The 24337-nt window shown below is 44.2% G+C and overlaps 1 protein-coding gene across 1 annotated transcript; it reads right to left on the reverse strand.

Annotated features, from left to right (window-relative positions):
• Positions 1 to 15345: 15345 nt before the first annotated feature.
• On the reverse strand, positions 15346 to 16863 carry LOC308275827 (RNA-splicing ligase RtcB homolog; the record flags this gene model as incomplete). Its single annotated transcript, XM_080714185.1, has 1 exon — positions 15346 to 16863. The coding sequence occupies one exon, from the start codon at positions 16861 to 16863 to the stop codon at positions 15346 to 15348; it is 1518 nt and encodes a 505-aa protein (XP_080570311.1).
• Positions 16864 to 24337: the final 7474 nt, after the last annotated feature.

Below are 24337 nucleotides of genomic sequence, written 5' to 3' on the forward strand. Positions count from 1 at the left end.
CTGCGCGGAAAGGTCGGCCTGGAGACCCGCGCCCTTGCGTGCGTTCCTGCAGTGCAGTGTGCACGTTCCCATGATTTTCTTTTCTTCACATGTGCTGAAAATTATGTGTCCTCTTTGGCATTGCATGTTGTCTTCTCTGTGGGAGACCGAGTAAGTCTTTGTTCTCCAACACAAGGACTATACCGAGGCTCCTTATGTGCTTTAAAAACTGTTAGTGCTGGTGCTTCTCAGCTTTCACAGTATTAAATTTAAGCGATGCCAGTGTGAATGTTGTTGCCATATTTTCTTTTCCCATGGGTAGGATTCCCAGGATTCTAAAACCCATCCCCGAGCCCACAGAAGAGCTGTGGCAAGCCTGTGAGATACTGAAGTTTGTAGAGGCACTTGTTCACATGAGGGAGAAATCAGTTCAGGGGTAAATGTTTAGGAGGAGTGCAGTCTAAACCACTGACGGAGGAGTTCCTGGTTCCCTCAGTTCTGCTGTTGGGATTTGGACTCCGCTAGTATTCCTTTCTACATTGCTTTTCCATGAGCTGCTTTTCATATTACTCAGTAGCTTTTCTCCCTGTGCTGTATCTTGGCCATTTCTTCTTGTTGCTCATTTCTGATATTGCTTACACATCTCCATTATTTGCATTTTTTTTTAATTGAACCCAGGAGCATTCTGCCTCCGAGCTACACCCCCCAGCCCTATTTTTTATTCTTTATTTTGAAACAGGATCTCACTAAGTTGCGGAGGGCCTCACTAAGTAGCTGAGGCTAGCCGCAAATCTTTGATCCTTCTGTCTCAGCCTCCAAGTACTGGGATTACAAGTGGGCTCCACCACACCTGGCTCCATTAGTCACATTTTAAGTACCTGTTTATCCTCTCAGTTAAGCTCTGTTTAGTCTCCATATTACTGGAGTGAAGTTCGTTTAGTTTACGTTCAGATAAAACTGAAATCTGGTTCTCACTGTTCATGAGTAAACTCTGTCTTTGGGTTAATCCAATAACCTTTGGTTCTAAACTTTTTAAATCAAGAGGTTAAGTTTTGAAGAAAAATTTTCCAGCTTTAAGAGTTTTTGTTTGTGATGTTACCTGTCGTGCTAGCTAGTTCTCTATCAATTCTGCCTCTACTCTGTTATCTCTTCTTATTTTGTCATGCAGCAAGGCTGTTTATTCTAATGCACATTACTTTCAGTGAGGTTAATTGCTTTCCCCTGGTTGTAATTTCCTTTGTCTCAATACAGAAAAGATGTTCTTATATTTTTTATTCCTTTCAGATTTGAAGACCAGAAGAGACACCAAAGAGCAGACTGTTAGAGTGTACTTTTGAATGAGTAGCTTCATCACTGTCACCATGGAAAGGCTCAGAATAGATGTATCCCAAGGGTATTTATTTGAAGAAGCCTGTGATTATGAGGCCAGTGTTGGAAAGCAAAGGGAGAATTCTGCAGGCAAAATTACAAAAAATTCTCTAACCCAGACAACTGGTTTTCAGCAAGTGATAGTTGCCCATGCGGAAATACCCTTTGAGGAAAATGGACATAATTTTAGTGAGTTTGAGAGAAGTTTTGGTCTAAGATCTGAACTTATCCCACAGCATATTATTCATGCAGGAGAGACACCACATATAATTGGGCCATTTGGAGAAGGTGTGGAGTGGAACTTTTCTCCAGTTAAAAGGCAAAGAAATTCTAGAAAGAGAACATATATATGTGGTGAATGTGGAAGACATTTCAGTGACCGTTCAAACTTTATTCGTCATCAGAAAATTCATACTGGAGAGAAACCTTATAAATGTAATGACTGTGGAAAAGCTTTTAGACAGAGTTCTTCTCTTATTGAACACCAGAGAACTCATACTGGAGAGAAACCCTATAGATGTAATGTTTGTGAAAAAGCATTCACTGTAAATTCATCTCTTATTCAGCATCAGAGAATTCATACTGGAGAAAGACCTTATAAATGTAATCAATGTGAAAAAGCCTTCAGTGACTACTCATCCTTTATTCAACATCAGAGAATTCACAGTGGAGAGAAACCCTATGATTGTATTGATTGTGGGAAGGCTTTCATTGATATTTCTTCTCTTACACAACATCAGAGAATCCACAGTGGAGTGAAACCCCACAAATGTAATGACTGTGGCAAGGCATTCAGACGAAGTACACACCTCACTGAACACCAGAGGACTCATACAGGGGAAAAACCCTATAAGTGTGATGAATGTGGGAAAGCATTCACTGCCCACTCAACCTTCTCCCAACATCAAAGAGTACACACTGGTGAAAGGCCTTATACATGCAGAGAGTGTGGCAAGGGCTTCCCTGAAAACTCATCCCTGACTAAACATCAGCGAATTCACACTGGAGAGAAGCCCTATGAATGTGATGAATGTGGTAAAGCTTTTATTCAGAGTACTCACCTTATTCAGCATCAGAGAATTCATACTGGGGAGAGACCCTTTAAATGTGACAAATGTGAAAAAGCATTTGGTAACAGTTCAGTTCTTATCAGACATCAACAGCTTCACATTTTAGAGTAATCCTAATGTTACAATTTTGCGAACTCTTCCCACATCACTTAATGATGGGGACACATTCAGAGAAATGCATTAAGCGATCTTGTTGTTGTGTGAGCTTCAGAATGCACCTATGTGATGCATGACTGTACTAATGTTAAAGGGTGATCTCTCCTAGAAATAAATATTGTAGGGTGGTAATATCTCACCCTCGGTCCTTGCTTCCCGAGAGAAGGATTTCGAATGTAAGGCACAAATAAGGGAATATAAATGGTTTATTTAGGGAAGTAGAGGTACAGCTTAAGAGAAGGCCATGATAAAGGGATATGTTCCAGAGAAGGGGTCTAAAAGGATTTGTGTCCTGAAGTGGAAACTGGTGGAGAGTTCTCTGCATGGTGAGATTTATTTATTCTGGAAGCCTTGCCCGTCACCTATATGCATTTGAAGGAGGGAACTATCTCTTTTTGCACCACAGCTTAGTGCACCTGTGCTGTTTCCTCCACTTTGGAAACTTTCCTCTACTGCCTAAGTGAAACCCTAGGCAGGGGAAGTGCCTAAAATGGCAATTGCAGCTGGGTGGTGCATCTCCTTATCTCTGCTCATGAGGGCTGGCTGGATCCTCTGTCCCATATCCCTGCCCTGTTCATCCTTAATTACCTAACACTATAGCTGGCAGTGCTATAGGTCTATACTAGCGTCACCAGAATCATGAGTAATGTCTTGTGCTATGATAAAATGGTAACATCATCACTGGGCAGTAGGAGTTTTTCAGGTCCATCATAATCTTATGGTGCCACATATATATATATATATATATATATATTCTATCATTAACTGAAACATCATGTAGTACATGACTATATTTCATTCTTTCACAGTATCCTCTTTTTTTTATCATATGCTTCCTTCTTATACCAATCACTCTTCTATAATTATAACCTCTAGGGATGTTGTAATCCTGGGATAAAGTAAAACATCATGCCGGGCGTGGTGGTGCACACTTGTAATCCCCGCGCTTGGGAGGCAGAGACAGGAGGATCGCGCAGGTTCGAAGCCAGCTGCGCGCACTGGCTTAAGAGACCCTGTTTCCAAATAAAAATGTAAAAATAGGTCTGGGAGTGTAGCCCAGAGGTAGCAGGGCTTCCAGGAACCCCAGTACCACCAAAAAAAAAAAAAAGTAAAACATCATGTGTGCTTGTGTGTGTGTGTGGTCACTGGGGATCAAACCCAGGGCCATTCTACCTCTGAACTACACCCCCAGCGCTTTTTATCTTTTATTTGGAAACAGGGTCTTACTAGATTGTTAAAAGACTTGCTAAATTGCTAAGGCTGGTCTCAAACATGCAGTCCTCGTGTCTCAGCCTCTCAAGTACTACAAGCATGTGCCTGGCACCTTACATATTTCTAAGTTCCCCATGAGAACTTTTGTATACAGCAATTTCTGTAACTACTAACTTTGCTACATCTCCCAGCAGTATGTGGTTGGTACCCTATCTTCCTTAGAGTTTCCCCTACACCCTAATCCATTTTGTAATGTAGCCAAGATGAAAGGCTGCCTTTAGTCATCATGGTCTTCTGAAACAAATGATCTCAGATCCTAATTTATTTTTCTCTTGGATTCTTCACTCTCTGATTGTTAAACATATATGTCAGTTAATATAAGTCAACTATATTTCTTAGTTATTTTTCTGCCTGTCCCAAATACCATTGGTTCATCAAGCTGAGACTGAATATAATTTTTTTTTTTTTTGGTGGTACTGGGGGTGGAACCCATAGGCTTTCTACCTTCGGGCTATACTCCCAGACCTTTTTTAAATTTTATTTGGAAACAGGGTCTCACTAAGTTGCTGAAAGCCTCACTAAGTAGCTGAGGCTGGCTTCGAACCTGTGCGATCCTCCTGTCTCAGCCTCCCAAGCGCGGGGATTACAAGCGTGCGCCACCACGCCCGGCCTAGACTATAAAATCTTAAATATATTTGACATTGTTTCTAGGAATGATTATATATTGGCAGTTATATTTGTTATAGCCACCTGTTCTTTCAGCCTGATTGTCTAAAAGATTAGACCATCTAGAAAAGATAAAGTTAATTGGTCTTTTAAGACTGCAAGACAAATCTGTGTTTGCTTGCATATTTCAGCCATACTGAGCTATAGTGTTTGTATGTTCATATTTGGACTCACTACCCACTTACACTTACCATACTACTACGATGACCACTACCCATATATAGTCAAGAGGTGAAGAAATTTGCCATTCATACAGTTTGTCAACTCACTATCAACAGCTGAATTGGCTTCTTGCTAGACTGGGTTTACAGCTTAAGTCAGGAGTCTGGCTTCTCACTTCTGTACTCTATAACTAATGGTGGCATTTAATCACTAATAATAAACTAATCCTGGGCCCTGGTATACTCACTGGGGACAGAATAAAGGGTAGAAATGCATTAAAAACTGCACTGTTCTTCAAAGCCTCTGCGAGTAGAAGTGGAATCTTGGCTAACCTCAAAATATTTTTTGAATTTTAGACTGACAGGGTAGCTACTACCCACGCAGTTATAGACACCTCTTTTGTACTTTGCGAAGCTGCTTTACATGACTTACTATTTTTTTTAATCTTGGTCCCCTTGCTTGGTATTTTTTTGTTCCAGTTCGGCTTTGCTTTCTGGTCACTGCTTTGTGTCTGTTTCTTACTTTGAGTTTTCCACTCTTACGTGATTGAAATTTCACTGGTTTTAACCTTAGGTGTGCTTTCCACCAGATATTTCTGTTTGCTTTTAAGCTGTTTTGTGTTTCCTGTTTATTGATGTTTTAAGCCAGATTCCTTCTGCCCTAATTTACCATCAATTATGATTCTTAAGAACATGACATATCCCTCTATTATAGCGTCTTTCCCATTGTATTAGGTTAAGTGCTTGCCTTACTAGACTGTAAGCTCCTCCAGGGCAGGGACCTTGCTTAATTTATTTTGTATCTATGATCTCCAACATAATCAACATACTCATTGGCCCAGAGTTGCTGCTCAATAAAATTTCTTTGAGTAAATGTTACACTTTCTCAGTGCCATTTCCACAGCTCAGTTGAACATACTTTTACTTGAGTCTTTGAGGTAAAATTTCTACTGCTTGATATGTCTCTGCATGCCTCGGCTATATGTGTCTATCCTATGACATGGCATTATATAAAATATAAGTCAGTATAAAGTAATAGTGTACAGTGATTAAAAGCATGGCCCTGAACTTTTTTCTTTTCTTTTTTTTTTTTTTTTACATCTTAATGGGTTTAATGGCGAGGGTGGTGAAGAGGACCCACAGGCTGCTGGGAGCAACCGCGATAGGAAGCATTATCTACACATGAGGCTGAGGTTGGCCTTAACACAAGTCCCAGGCAGGCTGCAAGGAGCAACAATGGTGGACCCTATTCTCCCTAGATGATGGCTACAGTTTCTCCTCTTCCAAGCACCCAGCATCACATTTGTCATGCTCTGAACTTAGACCCAGGTTTGAGTTTACTCAGATTTGAAGCCAAACTCTAGATTGATAGGTGGTTCACATTGCTTCTACTTGGTGCACTTCATTTTCCTGTTTATTATATAATTGGGATAGAACAGTATCTAGCATGTAGGGTTATGAATATTACATGAAATAATGCTCATGAGTCCTTAGCACAGTGCCTGTTACATGGAATTGTTCATTAGTTTGTCTCATCTGGATCCTGATATGCCTCCTGGTGCGCATCTGTCTTCTAGTTAACAACTAATCTTGCTTTTCCAGTCTCAGTTTTGGCCTTTTTCTCTATGGAATGTTGTTATTGATCATTATTGAACATTTTCATGAATCCCCAATTTTTCCTCTGAACTCACTGTTCCTTCTAGGTACCATTCAATTTCTTTTTCCTTTGCTGCCTAGATTATTAAGTTAGTGGTCTGCAGCTCCCAATGTAGCTTCACTTGTTTTGTGAGTTTTAGTTTAAGCTCCCAGGTAATGTGCTTCTTGAGCACCTGGACCATGACTCTCATTCTATGTCCCATGCGATGTCCAGCGTATCCCTCAATAACACGCAAGGGCTGTCTGCTGGCCATGTTGTAGGAGCACAGCTACTGACAGGCCATTCCCTCCCATCAGGGACTTTCTGGTAAATGTTCAAATATTTGCATGTGCTAGTCATGAAACTCCAGGCGTTGTGCAGAGGGGGTCCATTTCATGGATTGCCTGTGACTTTGCAGCTCATCTAGTAGGTGGCCAGTTTTAAAACATACATGTTTGTTACCCCCCTCCCCATTAACAAGTCACATGCTCTTACAGGTTACTGGGATCCAAGGAATTCATTTCACAGGCAATGCAGACATTTTTTTCTGATGATCACACCTGTTTGACTCTGAAGTTGAAGCTTTAGAAGCAAGATTCTTTCCACTAGGATTCAGAAAATTTCAGTTTGCTTGTTGAATACATGTTCACTCACTTTTTCTCCATTTCCTAGCAAATTGATAAATGTTCTCTTCCCAAAAGTTTGCCCCAATTATTTGGTTTGGCAAGTTAAGGCAAGTTCCAAACTTTTGGTTACATTTTTTTTTTCTTTTTGTACTGGGTATTGAACCCAGGGGCATTCTACCTTCGGGCTACACTCCCAGCCCTATTTTATTTTTATTTTGAAACTGTCTTGCTAGGTTCTGAAGAGTCTCCCTACTTGCTGAGGTTTGGTTACAATCTTATGAGCCTCTTTAGAAGAGCGGAGCAATCCTGTGCCAGTGTCCTGTGAGAATTGCTAAAGGCAGCCTCAGAAGGCACGCAGTACCCAGGACCGCCAGTAGACGTCTCTGTGTGACAAGTGGGTGGGAGAAGACATTTGGAAACTTTGGGTTCACCTGTGCTTTCACTGTTCAAGGATTTTAGAAACAGTTGGGGAGGGGGCCACAAAAGTAGAATTCTTTAAAAATTTAAAAAGCCAACATTTGTGCAGAAAGCAAACCAAAGTGGCCACATTGCCCACAGCTCGTAACCAGGGACCTGAGACCTACTGCAAATGGAGGGCTGGCTGTCACAAGGAAGGGTGCCCTAGATGACCTCAGCCACCTAGTCCTCTCCATTGCTAAACTCCCCAGGTTTTCTTTCTGCCGTCCTTCTCTGGGTTACTAACGGTCACACCTAAGCTCATCTTTGGCAAAGAAGATGCTCACTTCATTGTCACCGAAGCAACTTTACTCATTTGATACAGAAACTCATCCTAACCAGGTGTAAACATACTGCCCGAGTGTGCCTGTGTATCCTCCCTGGGTTTCCCACAATTAGGCACTAAAATAAAGTAACGCTTGGCCCAGCCTCCAGGACCATGCACAGCCTCTAGTATGCACTTGGTAAGTTTCCAGCCTCCTCTGGGCATGCAGGGAAATTCCAGATTATCTTCTCTTTCCTGATGGCTGTGATTGTCACCCAGACACACGGCGGGCAATCCTCTGTTAAAGAGGCTTTTCCCCACAGTCCAGGGGCACAGTGCACACCAAGTCCCAATAGTTCTGGCCTTTGATTACATGGCACAGATTCCTAGGATGTTTCTTGAATAGCAGATGCAACTGTGCTTCCCCTAATGAGAGAAATAAATTTCAGGTTCCTGGGATAGTCCAGGGCCAGAAGGAAGGCACTGGGGTCCCAGGGATGGGAGGATCTTGGGAGCAGACCCAGCAAGAAGAATGTTTAGAAACTGTGTATGCCTACTGGGTAGAGGTACCTTTGGGCTTCTGCTGGCAACTGATGCAGGAACAGTCATCCTGAACATTCATTGACTCAGGAGATCTCTTCTTTACCAAATAGGAGGCCCAGCCTGGCCAAGGTGGTCACATGCTGCCCCTGGGTGCGCCTGCTCCTGCTCCTGAGTGGTGGGGTAACTGCAAGCAGATATTGCTCCTTGATTGGGCTGGATTTAACTCCTGCTGGGAAAGTATCCTGCCATGCCCCCTGGATTCTGGTTCTCCTGTCTGAAGCCTAGCTCTCCCTTCACTCCAGGGGCTTCACTCCACGGGAACTGCACACACGTTACTCCAAGTTCTTGTTATCTACAATTTTAATATATTATAACTTTTAAAAGAATATATATATATATATATATATATATATATATATATATATATATATATATATAGTATATGGGATTGAACACAGGGGCATTCTACCTCTGAACTACATCCCCAGCCCTATTATTATTCTTTATTTTGAAACAGGGTTTCACTAAGTTGCAAAGGGCCTAAATGGCTGAGGTTGGCTGTGAAACTGTGATCCTTCTGGCTCAGCCTCCCAAAGTTCTGGGATTATAAGCATGCGCCACCACGCCTGGCTCTATTTTTATATTATTTTATTTTGTTGTACTGGGGATTGAACCTGGGGCATTCTACCTCAGAGTTACACCACCAACCCTATTTTATTTTTATTTTGAAACAGGGTCTTGCTAAGTTGATGAGTCTCACTACTTACTGAGGCTGTCCTCAAACCTGTGATCCCCCTGTCTCAGTCTCCTAAGTACTGAAATTACAGGTGTGTGCCACCATGCCCAGTTGTATTACAGACTAGTAATTACAGACTGGTAATTTATAAATGGAAAATTATTTCTCACAGTTCTGGAGATTGGGAAGTCAAAGGTTTGGTGTCTGGTGAGAGCCTGGTCTTTACTTCCAAGATGGCACTTTGTTCCAGCATCTCTGGAGGGAAGGATCAATGTGGGGCAGAAATTGTGAAAAGTGGGTCCAAATTCTTTTTCTCCAGGTCTTTAATTTTTCTTTTTTGGTGGTACTGGGTTTCCTGGAAGCCCTTCTACCTCCGGGATACACTCCCAGAACCTATTTTATATATATTTTTGGAAACAGGGTCTCTTAAGCCAGCGAGGCTGGCTTCGAACTAGCGCGATCTTCTGTCTCCGCCTCCCAAGTGCAGGGATTACAAGCGTGCGCCACCATGCCCGGCTCCAGATCTTTAATTTTTTTTTTTTGGTGGTACTGGAGCTCCTGGAAGCCCTTCAAACTCTGGGCTACACTCCCAGACCTATTTTATATACTTTTTTTATGTGGAAACAGGGTCTCTTAAGCCAGTGTGGCTGGCTTTGAACCTGTACGATCCTCCTGTCTCTGCCTCCCAAGCACAGGGATTACAAACATGCGCCACCATGCCCGGCAAGATCTTTAATTTTTTAAGTTTTATATATGCTGGGTGTGGTGGCACATGCTTGTAATCCCAGCACTGAGGAGGCAGAAACCGGAGGATGGCAGATCACAGACAGCCTCAGGTACTTAGTGAGGCCCTTCACAACTCAGTGAGACCCTGTTTCAAAAATAAAGACTAAAAATAGGGGTGGGGTTGTAGCTTGGAGGTACAATGTCCCTGGGTTCCATCCCCAGGACCGAAAAAAAATTTTTTTATATACACCTTAAACTTGGTGCATTGTAATTCTACATCACAGTGAGGTTCAAAGTGGTACAAACACACATGAATACATCACTTGGTGTATTTCCCTCTTTATCCACCCCCTCCTTTTTTCTCCTCTCCACACATGTTAGTGAGATTGGCAGTAATACCTTCACATATGGACATAATAATATTTGAGCTGTTCCCTTCCTCGGTCCTTTCTTTTCCCCATTCTCACCAGTTTCCCAATTCCCTATCACTATTCTACTGGTCTCTCTTCTCATTTATCTGAAGTTCCTTTGGTTTCCTGCTTTTTCTCTAGCTTCCATATATGAGAGAAAACATAGATTCTTGATTTTCCGGGACTGGCCTCACTTAGCATGACATTCTCTAGCTCCATCCATTTTTCTACAGATTACACAATTTTGTTCTTTATGGCTGAGTAAAATTCCATTGTGTGTATACACTATGGTTTTGTTATCCATTCATCTGTTGATGGAAACCTAGGTTGGTCCCATGATTTAGCTATTGTGAATTGCGCTGCTATAAACATGGATACGCATGTATCACTATAGTATTCTCACTTTTAACTCTTTGGAAAAGTCCCAAGGAATGGTATAGCTGAGTCATATGGTGGTTCCATATTTAGTCTTTTTTTTTTCAGTACTGGGGATGGAACCCATGAGCATTCTGGTCCTCAAGCTACACCCCTAGCCCTATTTTTTTTTTTAAAACAGGGTCTCACTGAGTTGCAAAGAGGCTCAGTACATATTTAGTCTTTTTTTTTTTTTGGTGGTACTGGGGAGGAACCCAGAGGTTTTCTACCTCCAGGCTATACTGCCAGACCTATTTTATATTTTATTTGGAAACAGGGTCCCACTAAGTTGCTGAGAGCCTCACTAAGTAGCTGAGGCTGGCTTCGAACCTGTGAGATCCTCCTGTCTCAGCCTCCCAAGCGTGGGGATTACAAGCGTGCACCACCACGCCTGGCTACATATTTAGTCTTTTGAAGATCTTCCATACTGATCTCCACAGTGGTTGTACTAATTTGCAATTCTACCAACAGTGTATAGGGGTTCCTCTTTCTCTGCGTTCTCACCAGCATTTATTATTATTTGCGTTATTGATGATTGCCATTTTAACTAGACTTAAATGGAATCTCAGTGTAGTTTTGGTTTGCATTTTTCTGGTTGCAATGATGTTGAACATGTTTTACATATTTGTTGTTAATTTGTATTTCTCCTTTTGAGAAGTTTTACAGGCACTACTTCATTCAGGGGGATGGAGGCCCCATGACTTAATTTCTTCCCCAAATGCCCCACCTCTCAATACCACTGCAATGAACATTAGGCTTTAACATGACTTTTGGAGTGGATGCATTGAAACCATAACAATTTCCATTCTGAAAATTTAAATACTTTTACTAGTAATTGGCAGCCACACCCATCTTTCAAGTGCCCCTAGTTCCTGGGTTCAGTGGATCTAACAGCCTCTTCCCTGCACCCCCAGTAGTGCTTCATGGCCTCATTTAGAAATAGGAGTATGTCTCTCCTGCTCCACAGCCATACCTTCTCCTTGCCTTTCACATATTTCTTGTGTTCTATGTAATTAATTCATCATTCCATCATGAAATATAAATTCAGTACTGTTGCAGGTTACAGTTTGCGACATAATTAAAAATACATAGTTGGCTGGGCATGGTGGTACACGCTTGTAATCCCCGTGCTTGGGAGGCTGAGACAGGAGGATCGCACAGGTTCAAAGCCAGCCTCAGCTACTTAGTGAGGCTCTCTGCAACTTAGTGAGACCCTGTTTCCAAATAAAATAGAAAATAGGTCTGGGAGTATAGCCCAGAGGTAGAAAGCCCCTGGGTTCCACTCCCAATACCACCAAAAAAAAAAAAAAAAATTGTTGGTCTCTGGCCCCAGTTCTTGCTGCAAGGCTCATAAAATCCTCATTATTTCCTGAGTGATAGGGATGCTAGGACTATCTTCTATTGTAATATTTAGTCTTTGACCATGGATCCTTACATAGACCTCCTGATTGGCTTGAAATTTCCTGAGTGATAAGAATATCTTTGTAATAAGGACTCTTTGTGGGCTCTTGGACAGCCTAAGGGAGTAAAATGGTCACCAGAAAGACCCAGCAAGCATTAGAAGCTTGAGACTTTCAGCCCCATACTCTACTTTCTGGGATGAAAGAGGTTGGAGATTGAATCAATGATCTAGTATGCCTACATAATTCTTTTTTTGGTATGTGGTGTTGGGGATTGAACCCAGTAGCATTCTCTCTCTCAGCTATATCTCCAGCCCTATTTTATTGTATTTATTTTTAAACTGAGCTCACTAAGTTGCAGAGGACCTCACTAAATTGCTGAGGATAGTCTTGAGCCCACAATCCTCCTGTCTCAGCAAGCTGGAGGCCTAAGGATCCGACTGTGTGGCTCTAGGGTGATTACAAAGGGCTGAGAACCAGATGGGACAATGGTAGAAGCTGAAAGCTGTCAAACCTAAGACCCAGGGAGAGCTGATGATTCAAGCTGAGTTCAAAGGCAGGGAGAAGCTGATGTCAGGCAGGAGGAATCCTCTCTGACTCATTCTTTTTGTTCTATTGAGGCCAACACATATTAAGGAAGGCAATTTCTTTACTCCATCTACTGATTAAAATGTGAATATATCCAAAAACACATTCAGACATACCGCAGAATAGCATTTGACCAAATATCTGGGCACCATCTGGTCCAGTCACATTGACACATAGATTAGCCATCATAGTGGAAAAGGGCTGATGGGCACGTGTTCCTCTCCAGAGAGGCCTTGTGGAGGGTTCACTGGAGAGTGTGTGGCAGGTTGGCAGTGAGGGGCGTGACTGGGCTATCTATGTAATGGTAAACATTGTTCTCTCTCTTGGTCATAGAGGAAGGAAGGGACTCTTCCTGCATCTTCCTTGGCTCTCCAAGTCTGGCTACTAGTGGTAAGATGGCCCTTGCCCTTTGGGGCAGGCTTTGGGGAGCCATACCACCAGCTGGAGTGACAGGATTTGACCTAGGTAACAAAGATTCATACATGTGACCAGGGCTCTTTTTCAGCTGTGAAGAAGAATGAATGCATGTCCTGGGGGAGGTAGACATTGAAGGCAGGGCAGGGTCATAGCTCTTTCTTCTCCACGACTTTCCGCCTGGCAGCAGTTGCTTGTCCTCCTCTCTCCTAATGCCCAGGTGACTTTCTCCACTACTGACCACTCTCCCCCTCCTCCCCAGGTGCCACTGTAGTCTGTTATGAGCATTGTTAATCATCAGCTTTGAGGTCACCCTGGTCCGGCTTTGGAGGGCACAAACTGCTCACCCAAGTGGAGATTTCTGCACACAGACAAATCTCCAACGACCAAGTTAGACTGATAAGCATCCTGACAACTTCCTTATTTCCCCAAATTTTACCCTTTTATTCTCTGATTCATTCATGACTACCTTGATTTTCTCCCCGACTCACCCCATGACTGCTTTGCTACAATGATTTGGTTAAAACTCTCAATAAGCCGGGTGTGGTGGCGCACACTTGTAATCCCCACGCTTGGGAGGCTGAGACAGGAGGATCGCGCAGGTTCGAAGCCAGCCTCAGCTACTTAGTGAGGCTTTCAGCAACTTAGTGAGACCCTGTTTCAAAATAAAATATAAAATAGGGCTGGGAGTATAGCCCGGAGGTAGAAAGCCTCTGGGTTCCACCCCCAGTACCACACACACACACACAAAATAGGGCTGGGAGCCGGGCGTGGTGGCACACCCTTGTAATCCCAGCACTGGGGAGGCTGAGACCAGAGGATTACATTTTGTGGACAGCCTCAGCTACTTAGACCCTTCACAACTCTGTTTCAAAAATAAAAAGACAAGCTGGGCGGGGTGGTGCATGCTTCTAGCATTTGGGAGGTTGAGACAGGAGGATCGTGGTTTGCGGCCAGCCTCAGCTACTTAGTGAGGCCCTTTGTGAACTGAGTGAGACTCTGTTTTAAAATAAATAATAAAAAGCGCTGGGGGTGTAGCTTGAAGGTTGAATGCCCCTGGGTTGCATCCCTATACCCCCCCCCAAAAAAAAATAGGGCTGGGGTATAGCTTGGGGATGCAATGCCCCTGGGTTTTAACCCCATTACCACAAAAAGAAAAAAATAATAAAATAAAGCTCTCAATAAAAGCAAGACACTCATGGAAAGAAAGAGAGAGAGAGAGAGAGAGAGAGAGAGAGAGAGAGAGAGAGATCTCTTTCTTCCCCAACCCCTTCAGCTGTCTTGTTTCTCTAATAGTAGTAGTAATAATAATAATAATAATAATAAGTCATTTGACTCCATTGTTGTTCATGTAAGAGACTTTTAATCAATCAACATCAACACCATCTGCTACAGTGACATCCACTGTGGGCCAGGAACATCCAGTATCGTCCAGGAAACCTAGAGCTTTGTTCGGTGAGTCTCTCATCCCTTCAGCTTTCAAGATTGTGATCAGCTTGGAGGAGGAATCTGCAGGGCTGAGGAATTTTTCATCACAGACGGGATGTAGGCTGCTGTTTTCTCTGCCTGAGTTTTCACTGGGGCTTGCTTGAAACCTTTTTGAGAAATGCAGGCCTTTCCTGTGGTTGCTGGGGACGCTTCTCAGGGAGAGATATGCTATGCTGCTGTCTTTAACTCCCACTTAATTGGCTGTGGGGGGAAAATTGTAAGTAAAAAATAAAGATACCTTTCCTCCTCCACCTGCTAAATTATCTCCAAACAATAAAAAAACATGATTTAACCTCCTATACTCCATTATATGCAGCTCTTAAGAAGGGTCTGGATAGGGGCTAAAATGATGGGGATTCTATCTTTCAACAGATGTCTGTCATACCTCATTATTCAAGGTCCTAATCCAAGTAATCCACAGAAAATTTTAAGAAAACATGTCCCTTTTGATTTTAAATTGTTAAAAGCCCTCACTCTCCTTTTATTGACCCTTGCTTAAAATAGTATTTGGATTTAAAAAATATATAGTGAGGTATGCATACATCAGGCTTAAACATTTTTTTTTTTGAGGGAGAAAAGAAAGCCTTCTGATTTAATAGAATGTTCTTCCTGACACCTACCGGGATTAAACAGTTTGGTGTAAGGGAGCGGAGTCTGATAATTAAACTTGAAAGACTGAGTAAGGCAGTTTCTTAACCCCTCCCAAACCTAAAAGATTTTCCTAAAAACCTATGGGACAACCGAGGAGCACGTGTATTCATCCCTTTCCCAGGGGGGTGATGTGGCTCCTGGAAGGTTACTTTACAGCCCTGGCTCCAGGAAGCAGCAGCTGCCCCATCAGCCTCTGACACAGGCAACTTGAGCTGCACCCAGGAACCTCTTAGGTCTCGAGTCTGATGTTTGAAGAGCATTTCAGTCTAAACTACTTGGCTGAGGGTCTGCAGTGTTCAGAGGCCCCGTTGGTCACGTGTCTATCCCTTGATAACAGCAATTGATCTCAGTTTAATGGCCTTCTTGCTGATTCCAGCATCGTGGCAGGTGTTCACCACATCTGTAACGTTCTTATAGGACTCAGGAGCCTCTTCCATAACCAGTTTTGGTGAGGCAACACGAATTGCAATTCCCATATCTGCCAATTTGTCTAAGACATCCTGGAAGTCTAAATTACGCCGGGATTTTGCTCTAGATAACGCACGGCCCGCTCCATGACAGGTTGTTCCAAAGGTCTCTGTCATGCCCTGCTCAGTGCCGGTAAGGACATAACTACAGGTTCCCATGGTGCCACCAATGAGCACCGGCTGTCCAGTGAGTTGGTAATCGACAGCGATGAGCGGGTGGTGCGGAGGGAAGGCGCGGGTGGAGCCCTTCCTGTGCACCAACAGGGTCCGTTCCTTTCTGTCCACCACATGCTGCTCTACTTTGGCGATATTGTGAGAAACGTCGTAGATCACATGCAGGTCCAAGTCGTCAGGGGTTGTGTTGAAGACCTTGGCGAAAGCCTGACGGGTTAGGAAGGTCATGGAAGAGCGGTTGACCCAGGCGTAGTTGCCTGCCGCGGCCATTCCCTTTAGGTAATCCTGCCCCTCCACAGAAGAGATTCGAGCACAGGCCAATTGCCGGTCATTAACTATAATCTTGTCTCTCTTCATGGCCTTTTCCATAGCTACCAGTGCATCTGTGGCTACCTGGTGGCCCAAGCCTCTGCTACCACTGTGGATCATCACACACACCTGTCCCTTGTGGTCGATGCCCATTTTCTTAGCAGCATACTCATTGAAAATCTCATCCACAACCTGGATTTCTGCATAGTGGTTGCCTGCTCCCAGGGTCCCCAACTGAGGAAGGCCTCTTTTCTTGGCCCTCGCTGAGACTTTGTTGGGGTCAGCTTGCAGCATCCTCCCATACTCTTCGCAGTGCTCCTTGTCTTCAGCCCAGGCATAGCCTTCTCTTAGGGACCAGTCCACTCCCATCTCCAAGGCCTCCTCCAAGTCTTTGGCATTCATTGGGATCACACCTTTGGACCCCACCCCGACAGGAATGTGGTCGAACATGGCCTGGGCAAGCTGCTCCTTCACAGGTTGAACATCACTTTCGTCTAAGTTGGTTCTCAGCAAGCGGACACCACAGTTGATGTCAAATCCCACACCACCTGGGGACACCACTGCTTCAGGGTCATTCATATCAAAGGCAGCCATATTTCCAATAGCAAACCCATAGCCTGAATGGACATCGGGAAGCCCGATAGATCGATGAATAATCCCAGGTAAGGCTGCCACATTGCCGATCTGTTTCATGGCTGGCAGAAAGCTACCAACACCACCACCTCGACAGGCATTCCTTAATTCTTCAAACATTAATTTCTCCAGAGCATCATTCACATAGAATACTCCTTCAACCTGCATGTTGGGCACAAAGCCCTTCTTGATCCTCCAGCAGTTTTTATTGATCTTTTCCAAGAACTGCAGCTCATCGTTATAGGTGCGACTCATGGCGGCGGCTGGAGCTCAGGACTCTGCTCAGGAGAGAAGCTGCCGTGCTGTCGGCCTCGTGGAGCCCCGTCCCGTCCCCCAGGCTTAAACATTTTTATAATTCAAAATTTCTTTCTTTTTTTTTTTTTTGGTACTAGGGATGGAACCCAGGGGCATTATGCCTCCAAGCTACAGCCCCGGCACTATCTTATTTTCTTTATTTTGAAACAGGGTCTCACTGAATTGTAAAGGGCCTCACTAAGTAGCTGAGGCTGTCCACAAACCATGATCCTCCTGTCTCAGCCTCCTAAATGCTGGGATTACAAGCGTGCGCCACCACACCTGGCTATAATTCAATTTTCTAATGTTGTTTGTTCTTTTACACTCTAAAAGTTTCTAAAGTTCTACATCTTAGCGCCCCCCCCCCCCCGGCAATCAAGAAGAAAGAACAAGACAATTTACAACAAAACATAGCTTTTTCCTACAGAAATCTTGTCCTTTTCATTTTTGAGCTCATGAATTTTAAAATAAATTCATCCTGAGATTATGCACATCTATTTTTTGTTTTGATTTATTTTTATTTTGCCTAACCAAAAGTCTCTACTTTTTTTTTGTCTTTTTCTTCTCCTATTTGACAGCTCTTTAAAGGTTCATTCTCTGTTTAATATCTTGAGAAGGGGGATAAATGGTAGTGATGTTTGATATGGAGTCTTCCTCAGAGATCAACAAGTGACCATCTCAATCATTTGATTTAGTGTCAGCCTTGACTGGTGGGCCCTATCCCAGGCATCCTCTGCTCTATAGGCTTCTATGCTTGTGTCTGTTATATGGTCTATTGCTCACCAACACAAAACAAATGTCTAGTTGGACATGGTGGCGCACGCTTGTAATCCCCGTGCTTGGGAGTCTGAGACAGGAGGATCACACAGGTTCGAAGCCAGCCTCAGCTACTTAGGCTCTCAGCAACTTAGTGAGACCCTATTTCCAAATAAAATATTAAAAAAATAGGTCTGGGAGTATAGCCCGGAGGTAGAAAAAGCCCCTGGGTTCTATCCCAGTATCACAAAAAAGAAAAAGAAATTATTTACATGATTCTTTTTCACAGCAATTTATTTAGACTTTGTTTAAAAAAAATAAGCCAGGCTTGGTGGCGCACACTCGTAATCCCAGTATTTGGGAGGCTGAGACAGGAGGATCTTGGTTCGCAGCGTGGCCAGCCTCAGCTAAAAAAAAAAAGAATAAAAACCAGGGCTGGGGTATAGTTTAGAGGTCCAATACCAGCAGGCTTCCATCCCCAGTTCTCCCCCCCCCCCCGCCCCCCGCAAAAAAAAGGAAAACCGTCCCGGAGGCTGTGTCCTTGGGCTGAGCCTTGGGAAGGAAGGGTTTCTGTAGTCACTGCTCTGAAGATTCCTGTGACCTCTAACCTGTTCTGTACACTCAGGGATGTTGCGGAGTTGTGGGAGCTTGATAAAAACAGCAACACCTGAACATGAAGTCCCTCCGGTTTGAACTGGTTTCTGTGGGAACCAATTTTAGATGCGAACTGAAATGACCACTTAACAAAACAGCTTGCTGGGCTGTGGCTGTAGGCTGGCAGTCGAGTGAACTCTTTGCTCAACTGAGGGCTGTGTGCTGTGGGGGTGGGGAGAAAGCGTCTTAAATGCTTAGACCTTGGCCTTGCAGGCGGTCCACTCCGCTGTGATGCCTGCAGAGGGCTCCTGCCCACGGGCACTGCCCTCCAGGCCCTGCCTGCCTTTGCTGCCCGATGGCCGGAGCACAGGGATCAGAGCAGGGAGCATGGAGGAGTCGCTGGTGGGATTCTTAGCTGTATTTTTTAAAAAGTTCATGCTCAAATTTATAATCTGTACTGACTCACTACTGAGGACAAAAAACTGTAAAAGATCATAGTCAGTTACTGGCTACAAATGATAATAAAGGAATGTAGAGGACAGTTGGAAGCTTAGATAGGAGGACCAAGGCTCGAGACCAGCCTCAGCAGCACTGAGTCTGTCAGCAACTTAGCAAAGCCTTTTTTTTTTTTTTTTTTGGCAGTACTGGGGATGAAACCAGGGATATTTGACCTCTAAGCTACACCCTCAGGGATATTTGACCTGTAAGCTATACCCCCAGTCCTATTTTCTACTTTTTATTTTATTTTATTTTAGCAGTGCTGGGCATGGAACCCAGGGGCATTCTACTTCTGAGCTACACTCCCAGCCCCATATTTTATTTATTTTGAAACAGAGTCTCACTGAGTTGCAAAGGGCCTCATTAAGTAGTTGAGGCTGGCCTTTAACCAGATCCTCCTGTCTCAGCTTTCCAAATGCTGGGATTAGAAGCATGTGCCACCACGCCCGGCTCTTTTATTTTTGAAACAGGGCCTTGCTGGGTTACTGCACTGGCCTTGAACCTGCAATCAATCTTCCAGTGTCTTCCTCCCAGTCTTGGGAATGTAGCCTGAAGGACACAAGTTACTCAGAAAATCCCAGTGTCTGCCGGGGATTTCTTTCCCACATCCTTAAACAGGTGTGGTTTAATATTAATATTGTGGTGTGATTTCTATTCCCATTTCTCTCTCCAGGGAAGGTCTGAGGACCACATTGACATTTCTCCCCCAAATTGTTCAGGAGAAGCTGGGTATGGTGGCTCCTGCCAGTAATCCTAGTACTTGGGAGGCTTAGATAGAGGGTCACAATTTTGAAACAGCATCAGCAATTTAGGAAGGCTCTTAGCAACCTAGACAGACCCTACTTCAAAATAAAGACTGTAAAATAAGATTGGGCATGTAGCTCAGAAGTAGAATGCCCGAGTTCAATCTCAGATACCACAAAAGGAAGAAAGAGTGTGAAGGCATGATGCAGGGAACGGGCAGCAGACAAGTGAAAAGCAAGAGGCGCTTTATTCTGCACTGAGGTCCAGAGGCGGCCAGGGAAGCGTGCCTGGGGGTGGCAGGTTGGGACTTTTAATGGGGCTGTTTTTTTGGGGTGGGGGAGAGCGGGGAGTTAGGGGCGCAGGTAGATGGTTATTTCTTAAGCTGTGGTTCGTGTTGAAGTGCTTGGAACTGTGTGCCACCTGTATCGGTGTGGTTGCACAGGTGTTGGCCAGGGTAGGAAACTGGTGTTTACCTGCAGCTACATGCATCAGCCAGCTGGAACTGCCAGGGGCTTGGGGCAGCCACTGTCCCTGCTGACCTAACAGAGAGAGACAGAAACAGGGTGCAGCTCAGAGTTAGAATGCCCTGGGTTCTGCCCCCAGCACACACACACACACACACACACACACACACACACACACACACACACAGCATGTGGAGGGTGCTGCTTATACTGCTGGGCCTAGTGACAAAAGCCCTTCTTCACTGATGCCCATGTGGAGTGAGCGATCGATTGCTGTGCTGATGGGCGACCTCACGTGGCCCAGCGCCACATCCCTATAGATGTGTAACCTGAATCCAATCGTGAAGGAGCAGAGGAATGTGCATCTCACAGCCCAGAGTGTTCACAGTCCATCTCAGCAAGGGTGGTAGCAGTGCGTGAGCGAGGCCAGCCCAGGCTGCGGAGGCTTGGCAGCTGGACTCCTAGGGAGCCGGCGACACTCACAGGAAACAGTCCTGAGGGGCACAGCGTTGTCCACCGCCCAGGAACTAAGAGAAAGTGGCTGCGGGTGACTGCAGGTTGGATTCTTTCTTTGTGTGCCCTAATGAGCTCCTGGGATTCCAGGTTTTTGGTTTTTATAGCACTGGGGATTAGAACCCAGGGACTCCCATGTGTCCAGAAAGTGTTCAATCACTGAGCTGCACCCCCAGCCCCCTTTACAAAGTTTGTTTTGAGGCCAAGACTTAGTGAGTGGGCCAAGCCGGCCTCAGGCTTGCTCTCCCCTGCCTTATCCTCTGAAGCAGGCCTGCACTGCCATGCCCAGCCAGATTGGTTTCTAACTAGCAAGAGAGAACTCACACTACAATATCGGCCCCACTTTCCTCAGAGCCAAGACTGGGGACTGTGCTCTCCGGGCCCAGTGCTCAGGCCTTGACCACACTGGCCTTGGCCTCCACTCCACTCCCAGCCCTCCGGGAAGTCAAGCTAAGAGTTCCTCACTTTAGATATGCAATGTGTTAAGATTTGGTGTATAGAACATTGGGTTGTGTGAGGTATTCTTTTTTCTGTGGTGCTATGGATGGAACCCGGGGCATTCTACCTCTCAGCTACACTCCCAAACCTATATATATATTTTTTACATTAATTTGAAGCAGGGTCTCACTGAGTTGCTGAGGGGATTTCTGCCATCCTCCTGTCTCAGCCTCCAAATGCTGGGATTACAAGCTTGCGCCACCACACCTTTGAATTATTCTTGTAATGCTTGTTCTTTATAAGAATAGCACAAGCAAATCCTAAGTTCTTTGTGGAACACTGAAACATGAGTGAACCCTAAATTGCAGATGGGGACCATCACTCTGGTTCAGTGGTAAAATCCCCTCCCCTCTGCGCAGCGCCTTACCAGGACCCACCCAGTGGGCAACCAGCGCTTACACCCAGTGGGCAAGTGAATCAGAAACACCCCGTGCTGTGCACACTGCTGTGAGCCCACCCTCCCTGCCCCAGCTCCCCACCCCTCCTTAGAAAAGATGCTACAGTCTCAGGACCCCCCAGCCCCCATACCCACTCACTGCGTACCCTTGGGCCCCCTTCCTCCACACACAGGCACCCACACCCTTGGGCCCCATGTCTGGGCTACAGATCCCAATGGGGGCTTGAACTCACACCTGTGCCTCCTGCATGTTCTTGTCATGAGGGAAGTGGGCTTTGTTGTTATTAAAATCAAAGGGGACATCTTTTCTTAAAGTTTGCTGTAAATTATATGGATCATGACCCAGCATAATAGAATAGATCGACATGATTTATTAGAAGATAGGCTTTCCATCTCTTTATCCTGCATTTTATTCCTTTTTCATAGTTCTTTTTGGGTTACTGGGGATGAAACCCAGGGGCATTCTACCTCCAAGGTACACCCCCAGCCCTATTTTTATACTTTTTATTATTTATTTGTGGTGCTTGGGATGGAACCCTGGGGTAATATACTTCCAAGCTACAACCTCAGCCCCTTTTTTATTCTTTATTTCTAAACAGGATCTCACTGAGTTGCAAAGGGTCTCATTAAGTAATTGCTGAGGCTGGCCACAAACTGTGATCCTCCTGTTTCAGTCTCCAAAATGTTGGGATTACAAGCCTGTGCTACCACTCCTGGCTTATAGAGCCCCCCTCCACTACTGGGGATGGAATCTGGGGGTAATTGATCTCCATGCCACACCCCCAGCCCTATTTTTTATTCTTTATTTTGAAGCAGGGTCTCATTAAGTTGCAGAGGGCCTCACTAAGTAGCTGAGGCTGGCCGCAAACCAGCCGTCCTCCTATTTCAGCCTCCCAAATGCAGGGATTACAAGTGTGCGCCACCATTCCCGGGTATTTAGGGCTTTAAAAACTTTACTTTAGCCAGGCGTGGTCATGCACTCTTGTAATCCCCATGCTTGGGAGGCTGAAACAGGAGGATCACAGTTCGCAGCCAACCTCAGATACTTAATGAGGCCTTTTGCAACTCAGTGAGACCCTGTTTCAAAATAAAGAATAAAAAACATGGCAGGGGGTGTAGCTTGGAAGTCGAATGCCCCTGGGTTCCATTCTCAGACCTACCAAAAAATAAAATTAAAAAAAATTTCTAATATTCTATAAAGTTCCTGAGTACATATCTGTCATTAAGAGTTCAAATCCCAAATCAATTCTTTTTCCATTTATCAAACCCATTTCAGATTTTTGAAAAATAGTGTATTGTTTGGTATGTTTTGCATGGAATTATTATAAATGAAATAGAATTTCCCTTACTCTGTCTTCATAAATTCAAAGCCAAATGTCTGCCGCACACCTTCATTTTATGTTTTCCTTGTAGTAATGTTGCGTTGAAAATATGTTTGGTGTGTGAGGGGAGAAGTAATTTCCCCACCACAACCACAAAAACATAAAAAGAGAAAAACTGTGGATTCTTGTCCTAAGCTAAGAATAAATATGCATAGCTTGGACAATTGCTGAAGATTTTTTTTTCCCGAATTTTAATATTTTATTCAAAGGACTTATTTTAAATGTCTGTGAAACATTCATCAACCTATCATTATTTTGCTTTTGACATTGTGAATGTGAATTCAGGTGGGAGAGTAGCAAAGGCAGGTGGTGGGAGGAGTACTTCCACCGCATGTCTCAGCACAGGGACACCAAATCCCTCCGCCACTCCAGCCTTGCGGGCCAGGCTCACGTGACTGTGTTTTATTTTCCTTTAGACAACACTTCTTGAAAAATCACATTTTCAAGGAAGCACCCTTACAGATAATCTTCCCAAAACCAAAATTTAGGTTAGTACCGGCCAGTGCCACCAGCCAGGAGCCTGCTCAGTAGGCGCCGCACTGCACTTCGGAATCGACAAGGACCAGCAGGTACATCCCGGTTCCCAACTCTGCTGACACCATCTCACCCTGCAGCTGTGCGGGCACAGCTGTGCTGACAAGTGTCTTATTGCTGAACTGTACAGAATACATCTTCTTTGGCAACTTTATCAATTAATACCAGGGGATAAATATAAAAGTTTAGATTAATTTAGGACTTTAGTTTCATTGTAACTTTTTAAATGTAATCTCTAATAGAGGCAAGAGTAGGAAAGCCTCCAAACATACCTTACGAATGACAAAACCCTGCTAAGTTATCACTACGAAAAGTTTGTTTTATGTACAAGTATATAATTCAACTCAACCTTACCAGTGAAAATAGTAAAATATTAGCTCAAAATCCCCATCAGGTCTTCTGTGATCAAGGACTAATAATAAATGAGGAAACATCGAGTGTTTGTCAATTTCTCTGGAACACTATTTCATAAAATTCAAAATGGCTTAAAATTAGCCAGAACTTTATACCTCACTATAATACCTCAAAACTTGTACTTAAAAAATATTGATAGCTTACTTATTTTTTACTGGGGTTCCTGGAAGCCCTTCTACCTTAGGCCTACACTCCCAGACCTATTTTTTTTAACTTTTTTTTTTTTTTTAAACAGGGTCTCTTAAGTCAGCGCGGCTGGCTTCGAACCTGCGCGATCCTCCTGTCTCCGCCTCCCAAGCACGGGGATTACAAGCATGCCCCCGGCAGCTTACTTTTTTTTTTTTTTTTTTTGCAGGTCCAAGCTATACCCCCAGCCCTATTTTTTATTCTTTATTTTGAAACCGGGTCTGAGTTGCAGAGGGCCTCCCTAACTAGCTGAGGCTGTCCGCGAACCACAATCCTCCGGTCTCAGCCTCCGGAATGCTGGGATTACAAGCGTGCGCCACCATACCCGGCTTAATTTTTCAATCTTGTTCCACAGATTAAGCCTATTTTAGAGGCCTGGCGCAATTTTTGCCAAGGAATTCAAACAGGAAGCTCAGGTCCAGAAGCTTAACTAGAAAACCCTTCCTATCTTTAAC

This window comes from Muscardinus avellanarius, assembly GCF_963383645.1.
Source record: "Muscardinus avellanarius genome assembly, chromosome: 16".
Lineage (NCBI taxonomy): Eukaryota > Metazoa > Chordata > Mammalia > Rodentia > Gliridae > Muscardinus > Muscardinus avellanarius.